General features: G+C 41.0%; 2 protein-coding genes across 2 annotated transcripts; both read right to left on the bottom strand.

Annotated features, from left to right (window-relative positions):
• Window positions 1-4,031: 4,031 nt before the first annotated feature.
• Window positions 4,032-6,389, bottom strand: nkx3.3 (NK3 homeobox 3). Its single transcript, XM_010745675.3, has 2 exons — window positions 5,929-6,389; window positions 4,032-5,238 (listed from the first exon to the last, which is right to left on the bottom strand). The coding sequence occupies exons 1-2, from the start codon at window positions 6,209-6,211 to the stop codon at window positions 4,715-4,717; spliced, it is 807 nt and encodes a 268-aa protein (XP_010743977.3). The 5' UTR covers window positions 6,212-6,389; the 3' UTR covers window positions 4,032-4,714.
• Window positions 6,390-8,931: 2,542 nt separating this feature from the next.
• Window positions 8,932-12,334, bottom strand: nkx2.3 (NK2 homeobox 3). The gene is made up of 2 exons (XM_010744606.3): window positions 11,636-12,334; window positions 8,932-10,641 (listed from the first exon to the last, which is right to left on the bottom strand). The coding sequence occupies exons 1-2, from the start codon at window positions 12,024-12,026 to the stop codon at window positions 9,998-10,000; spliced, it is 1,035 nt and encodes a 344-aa protein (XP_010742908.2). The 5' UTR covers window positions 12,027-12,334; the 3' UTR covers window positions 8,932-9,997.
• Between the last annotated feature and the right edge of the window lie 7,001 nt (window positions 12,335-19,335).

Genomic DNA, 19,335 nt, shown 5'->3' with positions numbered 1-19,335 from the left:
CTCCCCTGTGTGCTTTGTGCTTCGTCTTAGTCTGCCAAAAAGACGGCAGCCCTGAACATCCTGTATCTTCTCCTAATGGACACACACACACACACACATACTCACACAAACACACACCATGTGGACTGAACCTGTGCTACTGCCTCCAAATGAGCCTGTTCTTTATAAGTTCTGGGTGGGCTCATCTCTCTATTCTTTTCTAATCCTCTTCATGACATCTGTTCTCGTTCTGACAAACACCGAGCACAAATCACTGCATATCTTTACATGCACAATAATATGACCACTGGGCCACAATAACTAACTGTGTGCTGTAATCCGCTCAGCCTAAAATGTCAAAGATTCATCAAAAGATGTTTGAATTGCAAACCAGTTTTCATAAAATCATTTCACTGTGGTGAGAGAACATCCACAGTGACTAAAACAACAGTGAACTTACCAACGTGTCAAATAGAACAATGGGGGGCTGATTGTATGGAGTCGCTTTAAATTGTGCGCAAAAGGTGTGATGTCTAATTCCTTTTGAAACCAAAGGGGACTTTGGAACGCTGATGCGGTTGATGTGATGGATGTGTCTTTCCCGGGGGGAGTTGATGTCTTATAGCTTTACTGTAAATGTTTACATTCCTACATGCACTGATGCTATCTGCTAATAGTTTCTGGAACAAGCCTGAAGAGTCCTCTGGGTGGGATTATTTGCAGTGTGTGTGTGTGTGTGTGTGTGAGAGAGAGAGAGAGACCAGGTCAAAGGGAAGCAGATCTGTCTTTAAACAGAGGTATTAACCGTGACCTCTCTCCTTCCTGAGTCCTGCCCTGTGTCTGCTGAGGGCCAACGCATTAACAGCAGAAAAAACACAAGAAAAGCCACCTCTCCATCTTTTTCCCCCAAGCAAAACATTTAGCAGTTGTTATTATTGCTTCTGATATTACAATCAACACTTGGCTGGGTATGAATCTTTTTGAGAGGGAAGCCTCTCCCAAAGCCGCTTTCGTGTGAGCTCTAAATCTGCTCATGTTACCCAGCAGTCTCAGTGCCAGCAGCAGTTATGTGAAGATAATATTGTTTAAATCAACAAGGCCCTTGAGAAAATGATTCCTGTTACAATGGGCTCATCGGAAATACATGTGTAATTGCCGCTCAGGAGCCCTGTGAAAATTCTCTGTCAATAGATGTCTATCTTAAAAGCGCAGCCAAGCATGGATTAGGTGAGGACTGTCATTCCTGTGTCTTACTCTCTGCCGCTCAACCCCACCCTCAGCGCATTCCTCTCTGCTGAAAATCCACAGCGACATAATAGGCAACAGGAAATTACCTGTTTCCACTGGCATTAATAAGTCCTATTTAAATCTGCCCTTTAATGTTTTGTTGAGTCGTGGAAGGTGCTGCTGCTGCCGATTGTTTGAGCAGACAGACGAACACGTTCTTCTGCACCACTGTCTGGCTCCTTTTATTCTCTCTCCCTCTGCTTTATGAGCCTATTCATGGGGAGGCACAATAATAAAGCACAACTCACAGTGTTTACATACTTGAGCTATACATATGTATACATGCAAGTGATGCTTGATGGCTCCAGTGGATTGCTGCCTTCAACAACTCACAATTGCTCACTCACAATCTAGAGCAGACGTCTGTCAGGGCAAGAAACACATCAGACGATCATGAAGGCTTTAAGCAAATCCCAGCGTTACCTAGACTTATTAAAAATGATACTCAAGTAAAGTGTTTTTGATGATATGGGTGATATGTTTGCTTAATTTCTAACCTCTGTAATCGTCTGACTGCTTATGAGATTAGACTTTGTGGCAGCACTGGTGTCATGCTTTCAGCAGTTAAACTTGATGTGAGTATAATTGAATCACAATCCGTCAGAAATAATAGCCAGAACATGTGAAATTAAGATCTAACGTGTATCAAACAAGAATAATCCTTTAAGGTAAAATAAAGGGGAACTCCCTCGATCTAATAATGTTCAACCTTACTTGTGAATGAATGAATGTCTATAGTCATCTTAGTCATCCTGGGTCGTGTCACTCACTCTTCTCTGTGCCCTATTTGTTCTCAGTGGAAATTTACATCTATGTGACATCACAGACTGGGTGCAGATAAAGTCTTATCTAGTCATGGTGGACAGCAGTGATTAAAGCAAATATTCACCAGCACAAAGTGAATAATCAGAGCACATACAAGGTGGCATACCTCAGAACCACAAAGCAATACTGTGACCTTCTTCTGTTGCATAGTCTTAGTTTTTCAAGTCTTGAATAGAAAATACACCCAATGTAAATGAAAACAACTACATGTAGACTTAATGGTGAAGATGAGATGTTAGGAGTGTTATTCCCTCTCAGAAACCTGTTGTGTCAACCACTTAAAATGATTTGAAGTGGTGTTTTGATATAAGAGATAAATGAGGTATGGGCTGGTGCCAGAGTATGGCACAAGGTTAGCCTCTGTGCCAGAGCAGCTTGTGGGGAAAGGGAAACTGAAGTACCTATTCTAGATCAAGTTCTTTGATGTCACGGCTGCTTTAATGTTGTAATATTAAAGTATATGCCAGGCTCTGACAGGACGCCACCTTGGTTTAGGTACATGCATGCAAACATTTTGCACCTGAGCATATAATTCATCTTGAACATGTGGCAGAAATATTTCTATTCTTATATTTTTGGCCACATAGAAATCTTCTTTTATCTGTTTATCTTTAGTGCATCAGTCATGGCAGAGTGTGTGTCTGCATGCTCTCCCCTGCAGCCTGCAGGCTCCATTCATGCCACACAATTCTGTCAGTTAACGCTGGTAAGTACAATCAGTTAAGGACTAAGCCAAAGCACCAGTTGGGAATTTATGTTTTTATTTTTCTATCAAGTGTGGCCGTTGTGTGTATTTCTTTTGGGATGAGGGTGCAGTCTTTTGGGTACAGCATGATTAATGTGTGCTGTCTTCTGTAGCCCGGTTGGATGGTGCAACATCTCCATGGTCTATTGACCCTCTCTGACTCATGCAATGCATAGAAGTACAGAGTAGACCTACGGACGACTCTTTACACACATATAAAAGAATATTCACTGGTTGAGTCAGTATTTGTCAGTTTTTGTGTGCAAAAACTTATTGTTCTGTTGCCTGCACCTCTTTACATGTAGCTAGATAGGTACTACATACATAACTACAACATAACTACAAGTTATGTTTTCATGCTTTTTGTGCCCAGCCTGACTGCTTCTTAATCTGTTAGATACACACACCAAAAGGTTACAAAAGGTCCATAAAGCTCATATACTGTAAAGAATGTTCTCTTGCAGATGTTGCAAGAGTTTTCATGATCAATGAAGATGTCCCATAAATAAAATAAATGCCCACTAAAAATGTCAGAGTCTTGGTCATGCTGCTCATATGTCGAGATAAGCGACTTTCTCTCCTTGGGTTTGTATAAATCCGGGATTCCTTTCTGCTCTGTCTGGTTGCTTAAAATGGACTATTCCTGGCAGTCATGAAGGAGGGGAGGGGAAAAGCACATATAGATCATCCTATGCTGAAGTACCAAGTTGGGATCCTTCGCTGTGAACTAAAATCAGGTAGGGCACCTGATTATTCATATTTACTTTCAGATATTTTAGACCCATTATTGAAAGTGTTTGTCTAAATTAACACATTTAATTTAAGTGTGCAAATGAATACAAAGCACACATTGTTTAAGTGTGCTTAATTATTGGATATATTATCAATATGCCACTTTGAAACTTTCTTCCCCCGGTATTGTGATATTTATGAAAATTGCTAGGGTGATTAAATCTTGAATTTCAATTGGAACACCCTCCAACATTTTATTTGAAACCTACCCCTGTCTTTAAAAAACCCATAATGAAATTTATTTAAAAATGTGTAAAAACTTAAATTGTAAAAAGAGAAAGCATTTAAGAATTGAATCTGGTGTATTCAAACCTTAATATATTTATGTAGTAAGATTATTAGAGGTGGAATATGTGATCTCAAATGTACCATCACTTATCATCATCAGATGTTTCAATGCAGAAAAAATTGAATGACTTTTGGTAGAAATGACACTGAGTGAATAAATCCCTGAAACAGAGAAGGCATCATTGTCTTCTGTATATATCAAAAAGCACCTTTATGACAGATTTTGCACACTAAAACCATCATTTGTCATGATCTGATTCATCCCCGAAATATATAAGACCTTGTTGGCTTCAGCAAATAGAAGAAATGCATATAAATACCACCTTCTCTCCAATAACTTGTGTACAGTCCCTTAGCACTTATGTGCAGGCCTTCATATATAGGGTTATATAAAATATAAAAGAACAATTCAACAATATTTAGAGTTTAAATTATTATTATTATTGTTGTAAGTCATTACAAAATAATAACCACACTCCAATCTCGCCTCGCATACCAAAATCCCACGCTGATCACTGCTGGCTAACATTTAAATATTTTATTTATGCTTTCATTTTATTTCCTTTCTGCATTTTATGAACCCTAAATACCAGGTCAACTTCAAAATAAAAGTATGCTAAAATGACTTCTAGTTAAGACCAAGAAATAACAAAAAATAACCACAACAGAAAATAAAACTGTACAATCTCAGTCAGTTTGACAGCACACAGAACTGTGTCAGGATACTGGGACTGTACAGGCAGCTGCTAACATCTAGACAGGTTCAAGTCATGTATTCTCTCCAGGTAAGAGAGGGCCTCAGACCATCCCTCCACACGACATGCTGTTCCTGATCCAGGGCTGGCAGCAGTAGTGCAGGTAGGGGTACTGGTAGGTCTGGTACAGTGGCACAGTCACTGGGATGTGTACTCCATTTGCCTGATGGTACGGTGTGTGATTGTCCGTCACCAGCACTTTTACTGCTACTTTCTTAGGTGAGCCGTAACCAGCCAGCTCGGCAGCCATCTGACGCCGTTTGGTTTTATATCTCCGGTTCTGGAACCAGATCTTCACCTGGGTCTCTGTGAGTTTTAGAGCTTCTGCCAGTTCAGCCCGTTCAGGACCCGAAAGGTATCGCTGCGTGCTGAAGCGGCGCTCCAGCTCGTAGACCTGTGTGTGAGAGAAGGCCGCCCTGGAGCGCTTCTTGGTACCGGGCCTGGGCTGCCGCTCATCGGATGAACCGCTGACTGTCTCCTCGCTGTGGTGATATCTCTCCGCCTCCTCCCCCTCGTTCTTCTGCAGTTTATCTCGCTCCTCAAAGCGTGTCTGCTGGTCTGTAGTGTCTAGAAAAGACAGTTAAATGTGGGAGGAAAATAAGTTTATTTTCTCTGGTAAGATGGTCAAAAGCTGCAGATTGGGAGGTCACTTCAACAAGGCGCTGATGTTGGCCAATAGGAGGGTTCGTCTTGTATTGCTTTCACTCTGTTAGAAAGTCCCTGGATTTAATATTAAAAAACAATAAAACAAACCCGAATCCTCTACAGCCCACGCTTTTGGTTTTCCACTTTTCCCAAACATCAAAGTCTGACAGGATAAAAACATAATCATAGCAACAATTATGATTATTGAGCTATTAGTTTTAACTATTAGTATATGAACATCAGTCTTATTTACCTAAATTGTACTTAAGATGCTTTCAAAGAATGTTTTCAAAGAAATTATTATTATTATTATTATTATTATTATTATTATTATTATGTTCTTTCTTTCTTTTTTTAAATGGGGAAAATAAACTCCTTCAGTAGGATTTATTGCTCATAATATACATTTTGTGTTGTAAATCAAAACCATATTTTATGTGTAAATGATGAGCCTTGATTAGTTCTGTAAGTTACTTTATTTGTCTTATTCTAAAATGAAAATTTGAGCAAACAATCCAACTGCAGGAAATAAACGAAATAATCAACTTCTGGTCATATAAAACCACACAGTCTTTACAACTCCGTCCTGCCGACTAGAATTAGACTGCTCACCTGCTCTGTGCTTTGTCTCCTCTCCTGTGGACTCCTCGCTGCCGGTATCAGATCGGAGGTTTCCAACAGACAGGCTGAGATCAACAGGAAGTCTCTCCGAGTGGATGCAGTTATCACCTGCGTCTTGATGAGACAGATCAGGGACTCTCGTACCATCACGCTCGGTGTAGATGTTTAGCTTTGTTGCGGAGAGCTCCTCCGTGTCCCTGGCACCGGGCTTTCCCTGGGCATCCCGTCCGTTGAGGATGTCTTTAATGGAGAAGGACGAAAAACTTAATGTCATGATTAAAATAAGCGCACGGATATTTCCTGCACTCCCGCCTGCGATTTATTTGGAGGCATCAAGAGATCAGCCACTCCAAAGCAAATACCCTTACTGATCCGATCTTTTCGCCGCCACTTTAATTGCTCTAATTAAATTGTGGCGAACAAAGTCTGCTCTGCTAATGAACAACCTACATCAGGAACTGTCAAGTCTATTGCAATATACTCAGTAGCAACAGCAGCAGCTCCATTTAACCTTTGATAGGCTGTTTTCTCTGCCTGGTCCCTCCTCCGCACCGCCCAGCTCCATGCTGGTCTCTGTGCTCTGCGCTCTAATTGAGGAGGACAGACACTGATTTTTCAGACGAGGTATATCCTCTTGATGGTTATTAGCTTACGTTATTATACACAATAACTATAATATGGAAAATATGGAGTTAATAGCTCCTTATATCTAAATTTGTCAGAGTCCGCTTGTGGAAACAAGGGGAGTAATTCGAGTATTTCCAATAGTACAGTGATTGTTGTGTATGTTGTCAACTATTCTTGCAAAATGTAGCCGTGTCAGTCAATGTATGTTTACCAAGTATTAATTATATGTACATTTTAGTAAGAAAATCTGGTGCGTAAAGGTCGCCATTGTGCGTAAAAACGCAGCTCAACTCGATGTTTTGAATGCTTACGTAATCCAGCACCCCACTTTTATATATATGAGGCAACTATTATCAAACTTTAGCTTCAGTCTACAGTACTTTGATGGCCTTAAAGAGCTTTAAAATAGTTCATTCAATTCATCGATCATTGATCTGAACAGAATTTAACCTGTAATTCTTCAATTGTTTTTAACTTGTTGTTTGAGGTAGCCTGATATTTTGGAGGTCATGATGTCTTTAACCATAATATTTATAAACAAATCCAAGGACCGAAATGTCACTGAATGACTCCATAGAGAGAATATTTTTAGTGATATTAGTGTCATCATGCTCAAACGGGTGAGTAGCGCCGCCGTGTGGTCGTGATGCACGTTTTCCAGCTAAGTTAGATGCGTAAAAAGGAAGAAAAGATGGCAACTATGCCTACACTCCCCCTCCCACCCATCGCTTTCTCTCACACACGCACATGCATTACACAATCAGCAAGCCTACTCTTCATAGAGGAGACGTGATGACAGATGAAGTGATCTGCCTCCTCTGTGTTGTTTTGTTTTCTTCCTCTGACTAAACAGAGAAATCTCTCAGATTGCCACAGAGAACAAATCAGCTCTAAGATGTCAAAACATGTCCGGATGGAAACATGGAGGTTCTGACACACTTTGCACGTGTGACAAACCACGAGATGTCATCACCACAATTAGAAAATGTAACGTTTTGATTCAGCAAAACATGTATGGCATTTTTGGCTCATTGCATGCATGCAGTAATAAATGGTGTTACTGCTACTTCTAATTTCAAAGTGAGGCTTTGTTTTACTCATTCGTGTGCGCGTATTTTCAACCTCGCTGTCCTTTGCCTGTGGAGTAGTTACTCCTGAACACGCACTCGCCTTTTCAGGATCAGTAGACTGATTTAATTGAAACGCTGTATTTGCATCTACTAAGACGGTAATTACAGAAAATAAGGAATGTACCTTGATGATAGATGTGAGAAGGGAATTACCTTTTTGTTACACACAAAAGGAAAATCGTGTCTTAGTCTGGTTTTGCTGCATCAGCTGGCCTCCACAGTCAAGTCAAGTCAAGCCAATTTTATTTATATAGCACCAAACCACAAGTTTGCATCAGAGGTTTACACACCCACTACCCTTTGTATTTTTTTTCCAGAAGCCACGTTAAAATACTAATTCTAAACTTTACACTGAATGATAATGTCACAATATAGAAGGTGCGTTTTGTTATAATTTGCCTGTTGTCCTGACAAACTTTCTCATCTCCAGCTGATGTCACGTTGACCTTAATATAGAGCCACCTAATGGGAGAGCCTTTACTCCAGCTTCTCCACGCACTTTTGTCTTTTCTATATTTGGGCTCTGCTTCTTTTGTGAGCTCCCCTGAGTGGTTGCCATTGGAGACTTTGTTTTGGGAAACTCCACGCCTAACGCAGCGATGAGCCGAGCTGCTATCTTTGGAAGCGCAAGATAGCGATCGCAGGGCCTGTCAGAGAAGCCGTGGACCAGGCCGCGTCCTCAGGCATCGCCGTCCTGTCGCCATCTCTATTTACACAAGTGACTCTGCAGCACTTAGAGCTGACACCAGGTATGTCCTACCGGCAGTGCAGTAGCCAGGGGAAGTGGCCTGTGAGGCTATCAGAGGAGACAAACACTTTGTTTACGTTGCCATTCATCTCCATTAATAGTGTCTGCAGTATTCCACCATGCCTCGGAGGTGAAGGTGTTAAAGCGCGCCACCAATCAACGGTGTGTGTGTTTATGTGTGTGTGTGAGTAAAAAATATAATCAAGAATAAAATATAATTAAGCTATTATTATTAATAATATTATAATTACCATTATTATTATTATTATTATTATTATTATTATTATTATTATATTATTATTATTATTATTATTATTATTATTATTATTATTATTGAGCACATAGACTTTTTTTTTTACATGTGGGAATTATACAATTATATATCTCAGTGTCACGCATCCACCAGCATTTATCATCCAAGGCTCTGTGGGTTTGTTCGCTCTGTGGGTCCCGAGGATGCTGCTGGCTGTCTGGTTAATGTCCATCTCTGAATCCTGACCGGACATTAGCTCGCCTCTAAATTCTCTCTGTTTCTGGTTCTTGTCTCAGGCCAAAGTCTACTCCAAGCTTTCTCACAGGAAAGAGAAATGCTTGCTTGGCTTGAGAAACAATTTGAGACGATGATAAACGACACGTGTATGTTTGTGGAATAAACTCCACATTCATTTATTTGAGTTTCCTGTCCAGATTCATATGACTGGTAAACTACAATAACACGGCTTGTCCAAACAAGGTCAGACGAAAACGTACATTTTGAGATAAATGTATAGGTCACTGTATTTGTGTAGGTTGTGTTTTAATAAGCCTACAGACAAGATCGCACGCACACATGCACACACACTCTCACACACAAAGCACAGCACATTATAGTCACTTGTGTCATTCTGTTTGATATCATTTAATTGTATCATTTTCATCGATATTGTAACTTGAGAGTAAAAACAGCCCTATTACCCAAAAGCATCCATTTTATTCAGGTCATACAGGCCACTGCATGTTCACTGTCACTCACATATTAAAGTAAAGAGTAAAAACTGGCCAAACATAAGTCACACAGTTAAAAAAGGGGGGAAAGAAAGCATAATACTTTATAAGATTGCATTATCGAGCAGTTGTGGTGGATGTTGCAACCAGTTCTTTTGATTTATTTGAATGGGCCTAGTTAGGGCAATTATAAATGTACTATGAGCTATGCCTGAAACGCGTTTTTGTTTAAAAATGTCCATACTATTTTTGTCTAATATTACATCCACTTTTAACCACAACTGGTTACTTTACGCACAGGCTTTAATCGACAACAATCCAGTAACCAACAGCAGTTTTAATACGTTTTCTAAACATTGTGGCTCCGGGGAAAATGCGCATAAGATATGGAGTTTGTATCTCAGCCAACGAGTTACGGTTTCCTCACAGGCCTTCACAGTGGCCTACGCCTTCTGTAACGCGTTGCAAAGTTTGAACTTGTGCTTTCATTGCTTTAGCTGATCAGGTTGGCATGCTTGAGTTCGTTCAGACATCCCAGAGAAAACTCTCCCATCTGTGCGTAAAGACTGCGCTACCATGCTCGGATGCCCTGCAGAGTTCCTTGGCAGGGTGTGACGACTGGTCCTTGGGGCGCTTGGCTTTGAGTCTGTGTACCAAGGTTTCCCAAATTCATGTTCATAAATGCATTAGCAGTGGTGTTGCTGGGCGGCAGAGCAGGTAAAGTAGAATAAGTACAAGAGTAACTGTTAGTATACACCGAGTTGTTGTAGCTGTAGGCTGGATAGCCGTTGTAGCTGTACGGGTTTGGAGCTCCGACTGTGTAGGATGTGTTATAGTTCTGGGATCCAGTCAGACAAGGCCTTCCGTCCCGGACCAGCACCGGCACAGCAACCCTCCTGGGCGGCGGTGGTGGATGGTGGTGATGATGGTGATGACCTGCCATCTCCAGAGTCTTGTCCTGCCGCTGCCTCTTACATTTGTACCTCCTGTTCTGGAACCAGATCTTGACTTGAGTGGAGGTGAGTTTCAGGGAGCTGGCCAGGTGCTCTCTCTCCGGGGCCGACAGGTAACGCTGCTGCTTGAAGCGCCGCTCCAGCTCGAACACCTGAGCCTGGGAGAAGAGGACGCGGGGTTTCCTCCTGGTCCTCTGCTGCTTGGTGGTGGACTTCTCCGAGTCTGGATCCTCACAGTCACCGCGCAACGCCCCACAGCTCTCTGCACGGAGAAGAAAGATTTAACTGTACATCAAAGCTGAAACATTGCGTGTTGATTAGTATCGTTAATATCTATTAATTAAATTATTTATTAATATTTAACACTCCACGATTTTTAAAAAATCCATATTTTTTCCCAAACGTTGTATTTAAACAGATTTTGATATCAAATTATTTGTTTTTTGTAGATTAAAAAATATTAATTTACATTATTTTCCCACATTACTGTCCTTTAAATATTCAAATGAAAGTGTACTGGGGGTAAAAACAGTTTTACGAGCATTTTTGGGAGGAGTATCTAGAAAGTAAATCAGACTTGTTGAAAAAGTAAATTATAAGAGAAATATAGATAATTATTTATTCATTCAGCCGTTAATTGAAACTAACCAATGTTCAGAACTTGGAAATTAAAGCTGAAGGTAAATATATTCCATATTTAGATTTCTGTGCACACGAATGTTGTAAAAAATGTAAAAAAGTCATTAAAGGATTGGTGCTCTTGTACATTTCTGTCCAGCAATTTATATGTTTTATATAAATGATATGTTTTATATTTATATACTGCACAGCAGTTAGCTTGCGGCTAATGAATAGCCTGCTGTTTCTGTGCAAGGTGTGGCACTTGTATCTGTATTTAGTGTTTTCCTTTTAAATTATAATATCACTTTAATACGAACAAATAGATACAGTATATATTTTGGATTTGAAATGTATTCTATGTTATTACCATAGTCACTCCAGTAGAGCGTTCCTGTTCCCTTTGTGTGCTTTTGGTGAACGTTTTATTGTAATTTATAAATTAAGAAATGATTTATTGTCAGCAATTATTTCTCCAGAAATACATATATCAAAAATCAGTTTAGATTTTTTACATTTTATTTCAAGTTTAATGGTCGTGATTCTGATTATTATTCTATTATTTATACAATTGCCAATAACAGCGATCAACATCGTCCTCACTCGCACATGTTTATCATTAATTAATATGTACTCACTGCTATCCTGGTCCTCCTGCTCGGTCTCCAGCCGGAGGTCTGCAGAGTGGTTCTGCGCCGGGTTGCCAAACATCTCCACCTGTAGACCGGACTCCGCCAGCCGATCCTGTGCCGTCAGTGTGTTGAGGTACGACATCCTCTCGTCACTCTCCGAGACGCCGGAGCTGATGGGACTTGGACTGTCCCTCCCGGCCAACATGCAAGAGGGCGGTGAATGAGAGCGGAAAGGTTTATTTGGGAAAGCTCTCGGCTGTGTCAGAGCGCCAGAGAGACCGAAGCAAGAGATAAATTGGAGCTGGTGCTGCTGAGATTGTTGCTGCAACTCCAACTTCAGAATGTCCTTCACAGAAAAAGGCGTGGTGGATGAAGTTATGAGCGGGCTGGGAAGCATTATTACCACCAACAGAGAGATGACGGGTAACAAATAGTCAACAGGCCCAAAACTGGACCGATTTGTCTCCAGACGGCGCGTAAAAGAAGTAAATACCCCGTGCGTAAGCGTGAAGAATGGTTGCCCGTTGCTTGTTTTTCATGCACACCGAGGAGGACTGGTTTTCTTTCAGCTGTGACATCCCTCTCCTGTGGCTGTGTGTTGTATGGCTCGAGGGCTGAGAGAGAAAGAGAGAGGTCGATCCTGTTTGGTTGGCTGAATTCGGTTATCTAAAGAAAGAGCTGGGTCAGCCAAGATGCTGTCCTCTCCCTTTCAGTGACGTCCTGAAGCGGGGGAGGGACTCGCTCTCTCACTGTAGTACTGTGTAGTACTGTACTGTATGTGTGTGTGTGTGTGTATGTGTGTGTGTGTGTGTGTGTGTGTGTGTGTGTGTGTGTGTGTGTGTGTGTGTGTCAGGAAGACATATAGATCTGATTTATGAAATAATATTAACACCATCGACTCCCTTCAGACTGATAAGGGTGTTAACGGTAAGGAAGTTTTTTTCAATTTTTATTATGACATTTGTTTTCCCAACAGAAAACACTAACATGGAAAAAGCAGAACAAACGTTAATTTGGTATAATCAGGTTCATACAGCATAATCTGGCGCACCTGAGTAATTGGATGAGTTTGAATAGAATAATTATCTCTTTGCCTCAGCTGAACGGTCCCACGACTTTACACGTTTTTCCCATCATCACTCCAGTGGTTTTTAAGATTAGGCATATCTTTGTTTCCTGTCTCGACAATCCATGGATAGGATTATATGTCGCAACTGTGGGAAATGAGATAAAGGCACGAAGAAGAACATAAATTTAGCGCTTTGTTGTTTATTCGATTTGTGAAAGTGTATTTTTTTTCCACTAAGATTTGGCCACGATGATGCTTTCTCTTGGCATTAAGTCAGTACTTTAAAAAAAAAGAAAAAAAGAAAAAAAGAAAGAAAATCCCCTGGATAAAGTATAAAAAGACGTTTGCCTAATCGAAATTCTCCGTTTCTTGTGCGGCAGTTTATAAGTAAAGAAAAGCCTAAAAATCCAATAATTAAAAATAATCCAATAATAAAATATAACATCTTATTATTATTATTATTATTAATAATAATAATAACAATAACATAATAATAATTATAATAATTATAATAATGTCATCTGCTTTAGAATTCTACGTTAACAGAAAATGCCCTTTACGTCTGGCGTCTAACTCCAGTAACATGAGCCACAGATTCATGTTCAGCAGATTCCCAGTTTTCCCGACATGTGTTGCCTCACTTAATAAATAATAAACATAAAAATACACGTGAAACCTCACGTTAATTTTTATCATTGTGATAAAGTGCTGTAACTGGACACCTCGCTCTCTCTCTGTGTCTTTTGGTCGCCTATCTGTGGCCAAGTGCAGGCGCCACAGTCTGAAGGCCCATTGCTCCTAAACCGTGTGGAAAGAAAAGGAGGGCATGCCGACATAATCTCATCCGCTCACCATCAACACGGCTCTGTTTAGATTAGGACAGCCCCCCTCTCTCTCTTCTGGAGATCCATGTCTTCAAAATGGACCATTTAAGTGGAGTGAAAAAGCAGAGTGAATGAATTAGATCTGTCTTTGCGCACGACATGCGTAAGAATTTAGCAAGTCCAAATGTGCTCCTGCAAAAAAAAAAAACAGAAACGCAGATTTTGGATGCCCAGTTGGGGTTTTGCGTTCTAGGGCACTTGAAATCTTTCACAAGATTTACATAGAAGGACGACCACTGGTCATTTCCACACTGTTTCGTTTGATTTTGCAGGAGTTAGTTGGAATTTATGAGGACTTAAGTGAAATATATTGGCTCGTAAAATACTGCAGTAAATCTAGTCAATTTGTATCCCAAATATTTATCGAGCCCTGTTTATTTTGTGCAATGATTCAGAGACAGCAGACCAAACACATAAATCCATGGTGCCTTTAATGACGATAAAGAGATGACTAATTCTGAAGTGTTTTTGGGTGCTGCCGTCTCTCACACTATAAGACATTTCAGCCCTCACAGGCAACCGTGTTGTGTGTGTGTGTGTGTGTGTGTGTGTGTGTGTGTGTGTGTGTGTGTGTATTTAAAGCGTCACGGGTCACAGAAGCAGGTTAGCACCACACTAATGGCTCAATTAACTTTTTTTTTTTTTTTTTTTTTTTTTTTTTGCTTTTTTCAAGCTTAAACACGCACGCGCGCACCGCCTCGCGAGTCCTAAACTGACCATCACCTGTGGTCTTCGCGTGCCACCGGCAGCCCCAAAGGTGGCCAAGCAGAGAAGCATGTTTACGGAGCGGAAGAGTCTGTTTCCTGCCTGTAACAAAACCCAGACTCCCAGAGAGTGTCAAGGAGCTGCCCGGTGCTCAATTGCGACCCCTCAATACATCATCTTCATTTCAGAATCATCGTGATAAGCTGGGTAAGGTCTCACAACAGAGGTCAGCACGGATAGGCTCCCAACACACACAGATGATTTAAAAACGAACTAACTAAACAAATAAAAGTCTAGTTTTCACCCTCAGCAACAGTTCAATTTGAACCATTTACTCTCAATTGACTTTTTCTGGTGAGTTCTTTAAAGCTGGTGTCTTGCCAGGCAGTGCTGAACATGTTTCTTCTTGTTCAACCCCCCCTTCCATTCCCTTCATATCACAGGCAGGCTGCTAAAAGCTGTCCAAGCAGTGTCTTCTTTGCAGAGTGGCAGGTGTATAGTCATATCAGCTGTTGCAGTCCCACAAAACCAATTCACTCCCCGAGATGTAGGCCTAGGCTTGAATGGTCTGTGAAGACATCAGCAGATCTCTGAACACAGAATGGAAGTTTGATGACTTGGTAATGACTGCAATTATCTTTCACCCTGTGGTCTCCCTGCTTCTGTAAAGCCAAGAGGCGATTGGTATCTGATGGTTTTACCGCAGTAGTAAATTCTGTGTAAAGAAAGCATCAACACCTCCAGTGTGTGTGTGTGTGTGTGTGTGTGTGTGTGTGTGTGTGTGTTCGTGGGCACTGTGCAGTGTGTGTGTGTACTGAAAGAAAGGATGTATGTTATTATGACTTGACAGAGCTTTGTAGAGGAGCACTTAACGTCTTTCTACAGAGGAGCTGGTTGTTTACAGGTGTTACTATAACAGCCTAGATGTGTGATGAGGAAACATGGCTATCCATTTGTCTTAAAGTGCTAATGATAAGCCAGTAAAAACAACAGGTTGTAACACTGGAAAAACAGATTAGCTCAAGTGTTTCTGCACAATTTGTTTTCCACGTTTGTGTGTGTGTGTGTGAGTTTGGTGACTCTCTATTAGAGGTTTAAAAGTGTGTGACGGCTTTTCCTCAGAATCTTGCATTAGGAGAGCGTGTTGCAATATGGAAGTGATTGAAAATAAGCGCACAAGCAGAGCAGTGTGCTTGCCTCATGTAGCTCATAATGCACTTTTCCTTTTTCCTTTTTATTTCACGGTCATATGTAAGAATGGCACAGGACCAAACTGTTGTGTGTCAGTAACGGCTCAGCTCTTCTGGGTCCCGGAAGGTGAGTCTTATCAGCAGCCCATGTGATGGTGTCAGTAGCCAGGACCCAGACTGTGCTATTGTGCCCCTGCCTAGGCCCAAGTGACGGATGGCAGCGCCTTCTCACTGGAGGAAGTGAGGAGGCCAGAGGCGAGCCCAGGGGCCAGATTTTTAGCAAAACCCTGTTCTCACCCACTTACCTTCGGTTCCAAAAGTGCCAAATATTCCACAATAGCAGGCCTAAGGTGATGGCTAACTTGCATGTTGCAACAGTCTCTCAGGGCTCATTGTGTTAACCAGGTTAGGTAAAAGATACCCTAATTAGGTAGTTTGTTTGAAAGACTGTGAGAGGGTGAACCAAAGCCCTACTCTGTGTATCAAGGGCCTAACTTGGAGACCATGAAAGGAGGAAGTGAGGTCAGTCCAGTCTGGGTCCCCTGCCCTTTGCCCTCCCTTGGGTCTCATAAATTACCCTGCTGTAATTCTCTCCCAGACGGCCTTGCCCCAGCAGGTGTGTTTGTATATATGAGCGCTAACAGGGGGATGTAAGGGCTGTAATGTCTGTGATCTACGGTGTTGGGAATCTAGTTTGGGAGGAAACATGCAACCTAAATATGCTTATCCTCTCTGCTGCCACACGGGTCGTGTAGATAAAGACACTGCAGGGAGGCGGGCTTTCACTGAATAGGATGTGAGTGTGGACCTTGAATGTTCCCTCGTATGTTCTGTCCCACTTGGCCAGAGCTGGTGAAAAAATCTTAAAAATACCAAAAGGTTGAATCAAGTTCAGCTTGCTACTGCAGGGACTTTCTCTAACTAGCTCAGGCAGTAATGTCTCTCTTGGGAAAGACAATGTTGCTGTGAAATAAAACCATGCATGCATCCTGGCTACCAGAGGTAAACATTATTGAGAGAAAATGCTACTGTCTCTCCAGCAACCATGGTGGTATCCTTATCAAAGTGACGGTTTGTTTTGGCAAAAGTCCTTGACTGAAGTTCAATTTTTGTAAATAATTGCAGTTTCAGCATCCCATCTTGCTGCTGCTGATGATGTTCTTTGGTAATGCTGTAGCTCAGTCTGAATGTCAGTGTGAAGAACAGGGAGTTTGTCCTTCAACTGGACGACTTTGATCCAAACCCATGTTAACAGGCCTCCGCCCTAATAGAGATATTGAGTCCATGTTCTGTAGCTAAACCTGACCTCTGACCTCTCTGAATGAGAAAATGAAATCAGATGATCTCCTCGCGTGGATTGATAAAACATCACATCATCAGCAACCATGATAGACACATTCAGGTCTCTTCTCACCTATCATTTTTGTGGCAGTTTGTTTTATGCAGAAAAAAAATAAGCAGTCAGGGTAAAAATTCAGACATGAGTCTTCCACTTCCTGTCTTTGTTTCTTTGCATGCATATTTGTATAAAGCTGTGGTCTGGAGTGCCTGAGTTGGCCAAAAGACAACATCAATCAATTAGAAAAGCACACTGTAGACCTTGTGTTTGAGGTTCCACCCAGACTTATGGGGTAAAGGCCATATCAGTGAAAAGCAGCGTGTGATAAGCATATTAGCAGACCTTTAAGGATGTTATCACTTGTCAAAAAATGATCAAAGCCAAATCTTAGATCAAATATGTATTAATGCATACATTATACAGTTCCTTAAAAATGTATAGTAGGCACGACAAAGCAGACCTTTGTACAGTGTATTTCTGTTTTGCTCTGTAGATTTGCTTTAAAGCACTTTATAACTATAAGAATGATAAATGAAGTTTATTATTACCATTTAAAGTTGTTCTGTGTTTTGGAAAATATGCTGATTCGTTGATTTCTTGCCAAGAGTTAGATGAGACAACTCTTGCGTATGTATGATAAATATGTATATGGCTACATGTACAGCCAATAGCTGTCTATCATAGCTTAGCACAAAAACAGGATAGGGGGAACAGGTAGCTTGGGTCTGTCACAAGGTAACCATAATAAAACCAAAACTTGTTGTTTTAGCCAAGTCCCTTAATTTTCAGCAGCTGGCTCCCCAGCTCTATATTTATTATGCAGATAGTGGTATCAATCATCTCAACATATGGCAAGAAAGTGAAAGTAATTTACACAATGTTGAACTATTCTTTTATTTTGTATGGCCTTTGTCTCAGACAGTTGAAACGAAGAAGAAGACGTTTTACTTTTTCCTCTCTTGTTTTTTTAGCTGTGTAAACAGTGGGATTAGTAGCCGTGATTATAGTATTAGCTGCAGAGATATTTCATTTGATTACACTAAACCAGACCAGTTCTATCACTCAGATGATTATCTTTGCCCCTACTGGTTCTAAAACTTTATGTTTGCATGTACATGAGAGTCAATGTTTGCATGCATGAGGGAAAAACAAAACAGATTTCATGTCATGATATAAAATGGAGCAGGCAAAGGCATGTACACACAACACTGCACAGACATACATACAAATACATAACAGGAATGTAGTCAGACGCGCGGAGCACTGATGTCTGTTACTGCATGCATGTTTCATCAGTCATTATACTACACAGGGAGCAACAGGGAGGTCCTGTGCTCCTTGTTGTTGCTGTGTCTAGTCCCTTGTTAGAGAATTGATGACACTGTCTTTGGAAAACAAACAAGGCGGGAAGCTAAAAAGGTGGTCACTCACCACAGCTCTCTGACCCAGAGACACAGAGGCCATAGCAACATGTGAGCAACGCTGCAGCGTCCCCCTTGGAATGTGCTGCAGTGTGTGTGTGCACACGCTCCTGTTTGTGTTTGAGTGATACCACAGTTGGAATGTGACTGTCTTGTGCCTGAATGTGTGCCTTTGTGTGTTTTAGTGTCAACGTCCTGCAGCAACAATCTTAACCTGCATGCAAAATGAAAACACTGTGATAAGAGAGATCTTGTCGACACTATTTCTTTTTTTTATTATCATATTTGCATTACACTGCTAGATGCCAAAATAAATGTTCCACATATCAATGTCAAGGAAAAGCAGTGAAGGTTTGGCTGACTAACTCATTGATCTGGATGTGACATACTTACCTTGTGGGCATTGTCTTGCCAGAGGCTACTCCTGTCACTCCATGCTCTGACTCACACTTCACATCACAGCGCAGACGGTTGTCCTGAGGCCTCCCCAGTTCGTACACACCAAACCCTGCTCTGGGCCCCCGAGCCTTGTTCTGGGAGCTCAAATCCCATAATTGCAGAGCTGACAGTGATAGCTAACATAGGAGACACCCTCACCTGGTCGGAAAGAATGAAAACATCTACTGTCAAAGAAGTGAAGTGAGGAGATGAGTGGGGGTGGCATCAGGTATGGGGAAAGTGAGTAACATCTGGGATAAAATAGGAGGGAGAAATAGTAACCCAGTGTTCTGTGATAACTGTTATTATAATTAACTGTGTACATAAGTGTACATTAGGAGTTTATAAAGTGTAACTTTATTTATTGTTTAGAAATCAGAAATAAGCTAAGAGAAACTTACAATGTGAAGATACAATTGGCTAGTGTATATCCACCAAAAGCATGACTTGTATTTTTAGTTTGCTCTTTAATTCTTCAGGAGAACAACACCATGAACCACTGATTACTGTAACAAAGTTTCAGTCAAGATCAGTGAATTAACCCCTTAAAACTAACAATGACATACTTTTTCACAAACTTATTAATAGGGGAGTACTAAGCTATAAAACACTATTTAACGGTTTGTTCAAAATAATATATTCCACAATCAGAGTTTAAAG

This window comes from Larimichthys crocea, chromosome III (genome assembly GCF_000972845.2).
Source record: "Larimichthys crocea isolate SSNF chromosome III, L_crocea_2.0, whole genome shotgun sequence".
Classification (NCBI taxonomy): Eukaryota; Metazoa; Chordata; class Actinopteri; family Sciaenidae; genus Larimichthys; species Larimichthys crocea.
This window is presented reverse-complemented; position numbering and strand designations above follow the sequence as displayed.

Bases quoted from the DNA above. Each gene is read 5' to 3' on its own strand.
- nkx2.3 (XM_010744606.3), bottom strand. From the start codon at position 12,026: ATGCTTCCCAGCCCGCTCATAACTTCATCCACCACGCCTTTTTCTGTG. The intron at 10,642-11,635 runs GTGAGTACATAT...TTCTCCGTGCAG, and splicing joins GCAGGAGGACCAGGATAGCA to AGAGCTGTGGGGCGTTGCGC.
- nkx3.3 (XM_010745675.3), bottom strand. From the start codon at position 6,211: ATGACATTAAGTTTTTCGTCCTTCTCCATTAAAGACATCCTCAACGGA. The intron at 5,239-5,928 runs GTGAGCAGTCTA...TGTCTTTTCTAG, and splicing joins GGAGACAAAGCACAGAGCAG to ACACTACAGACCAGCAGACA.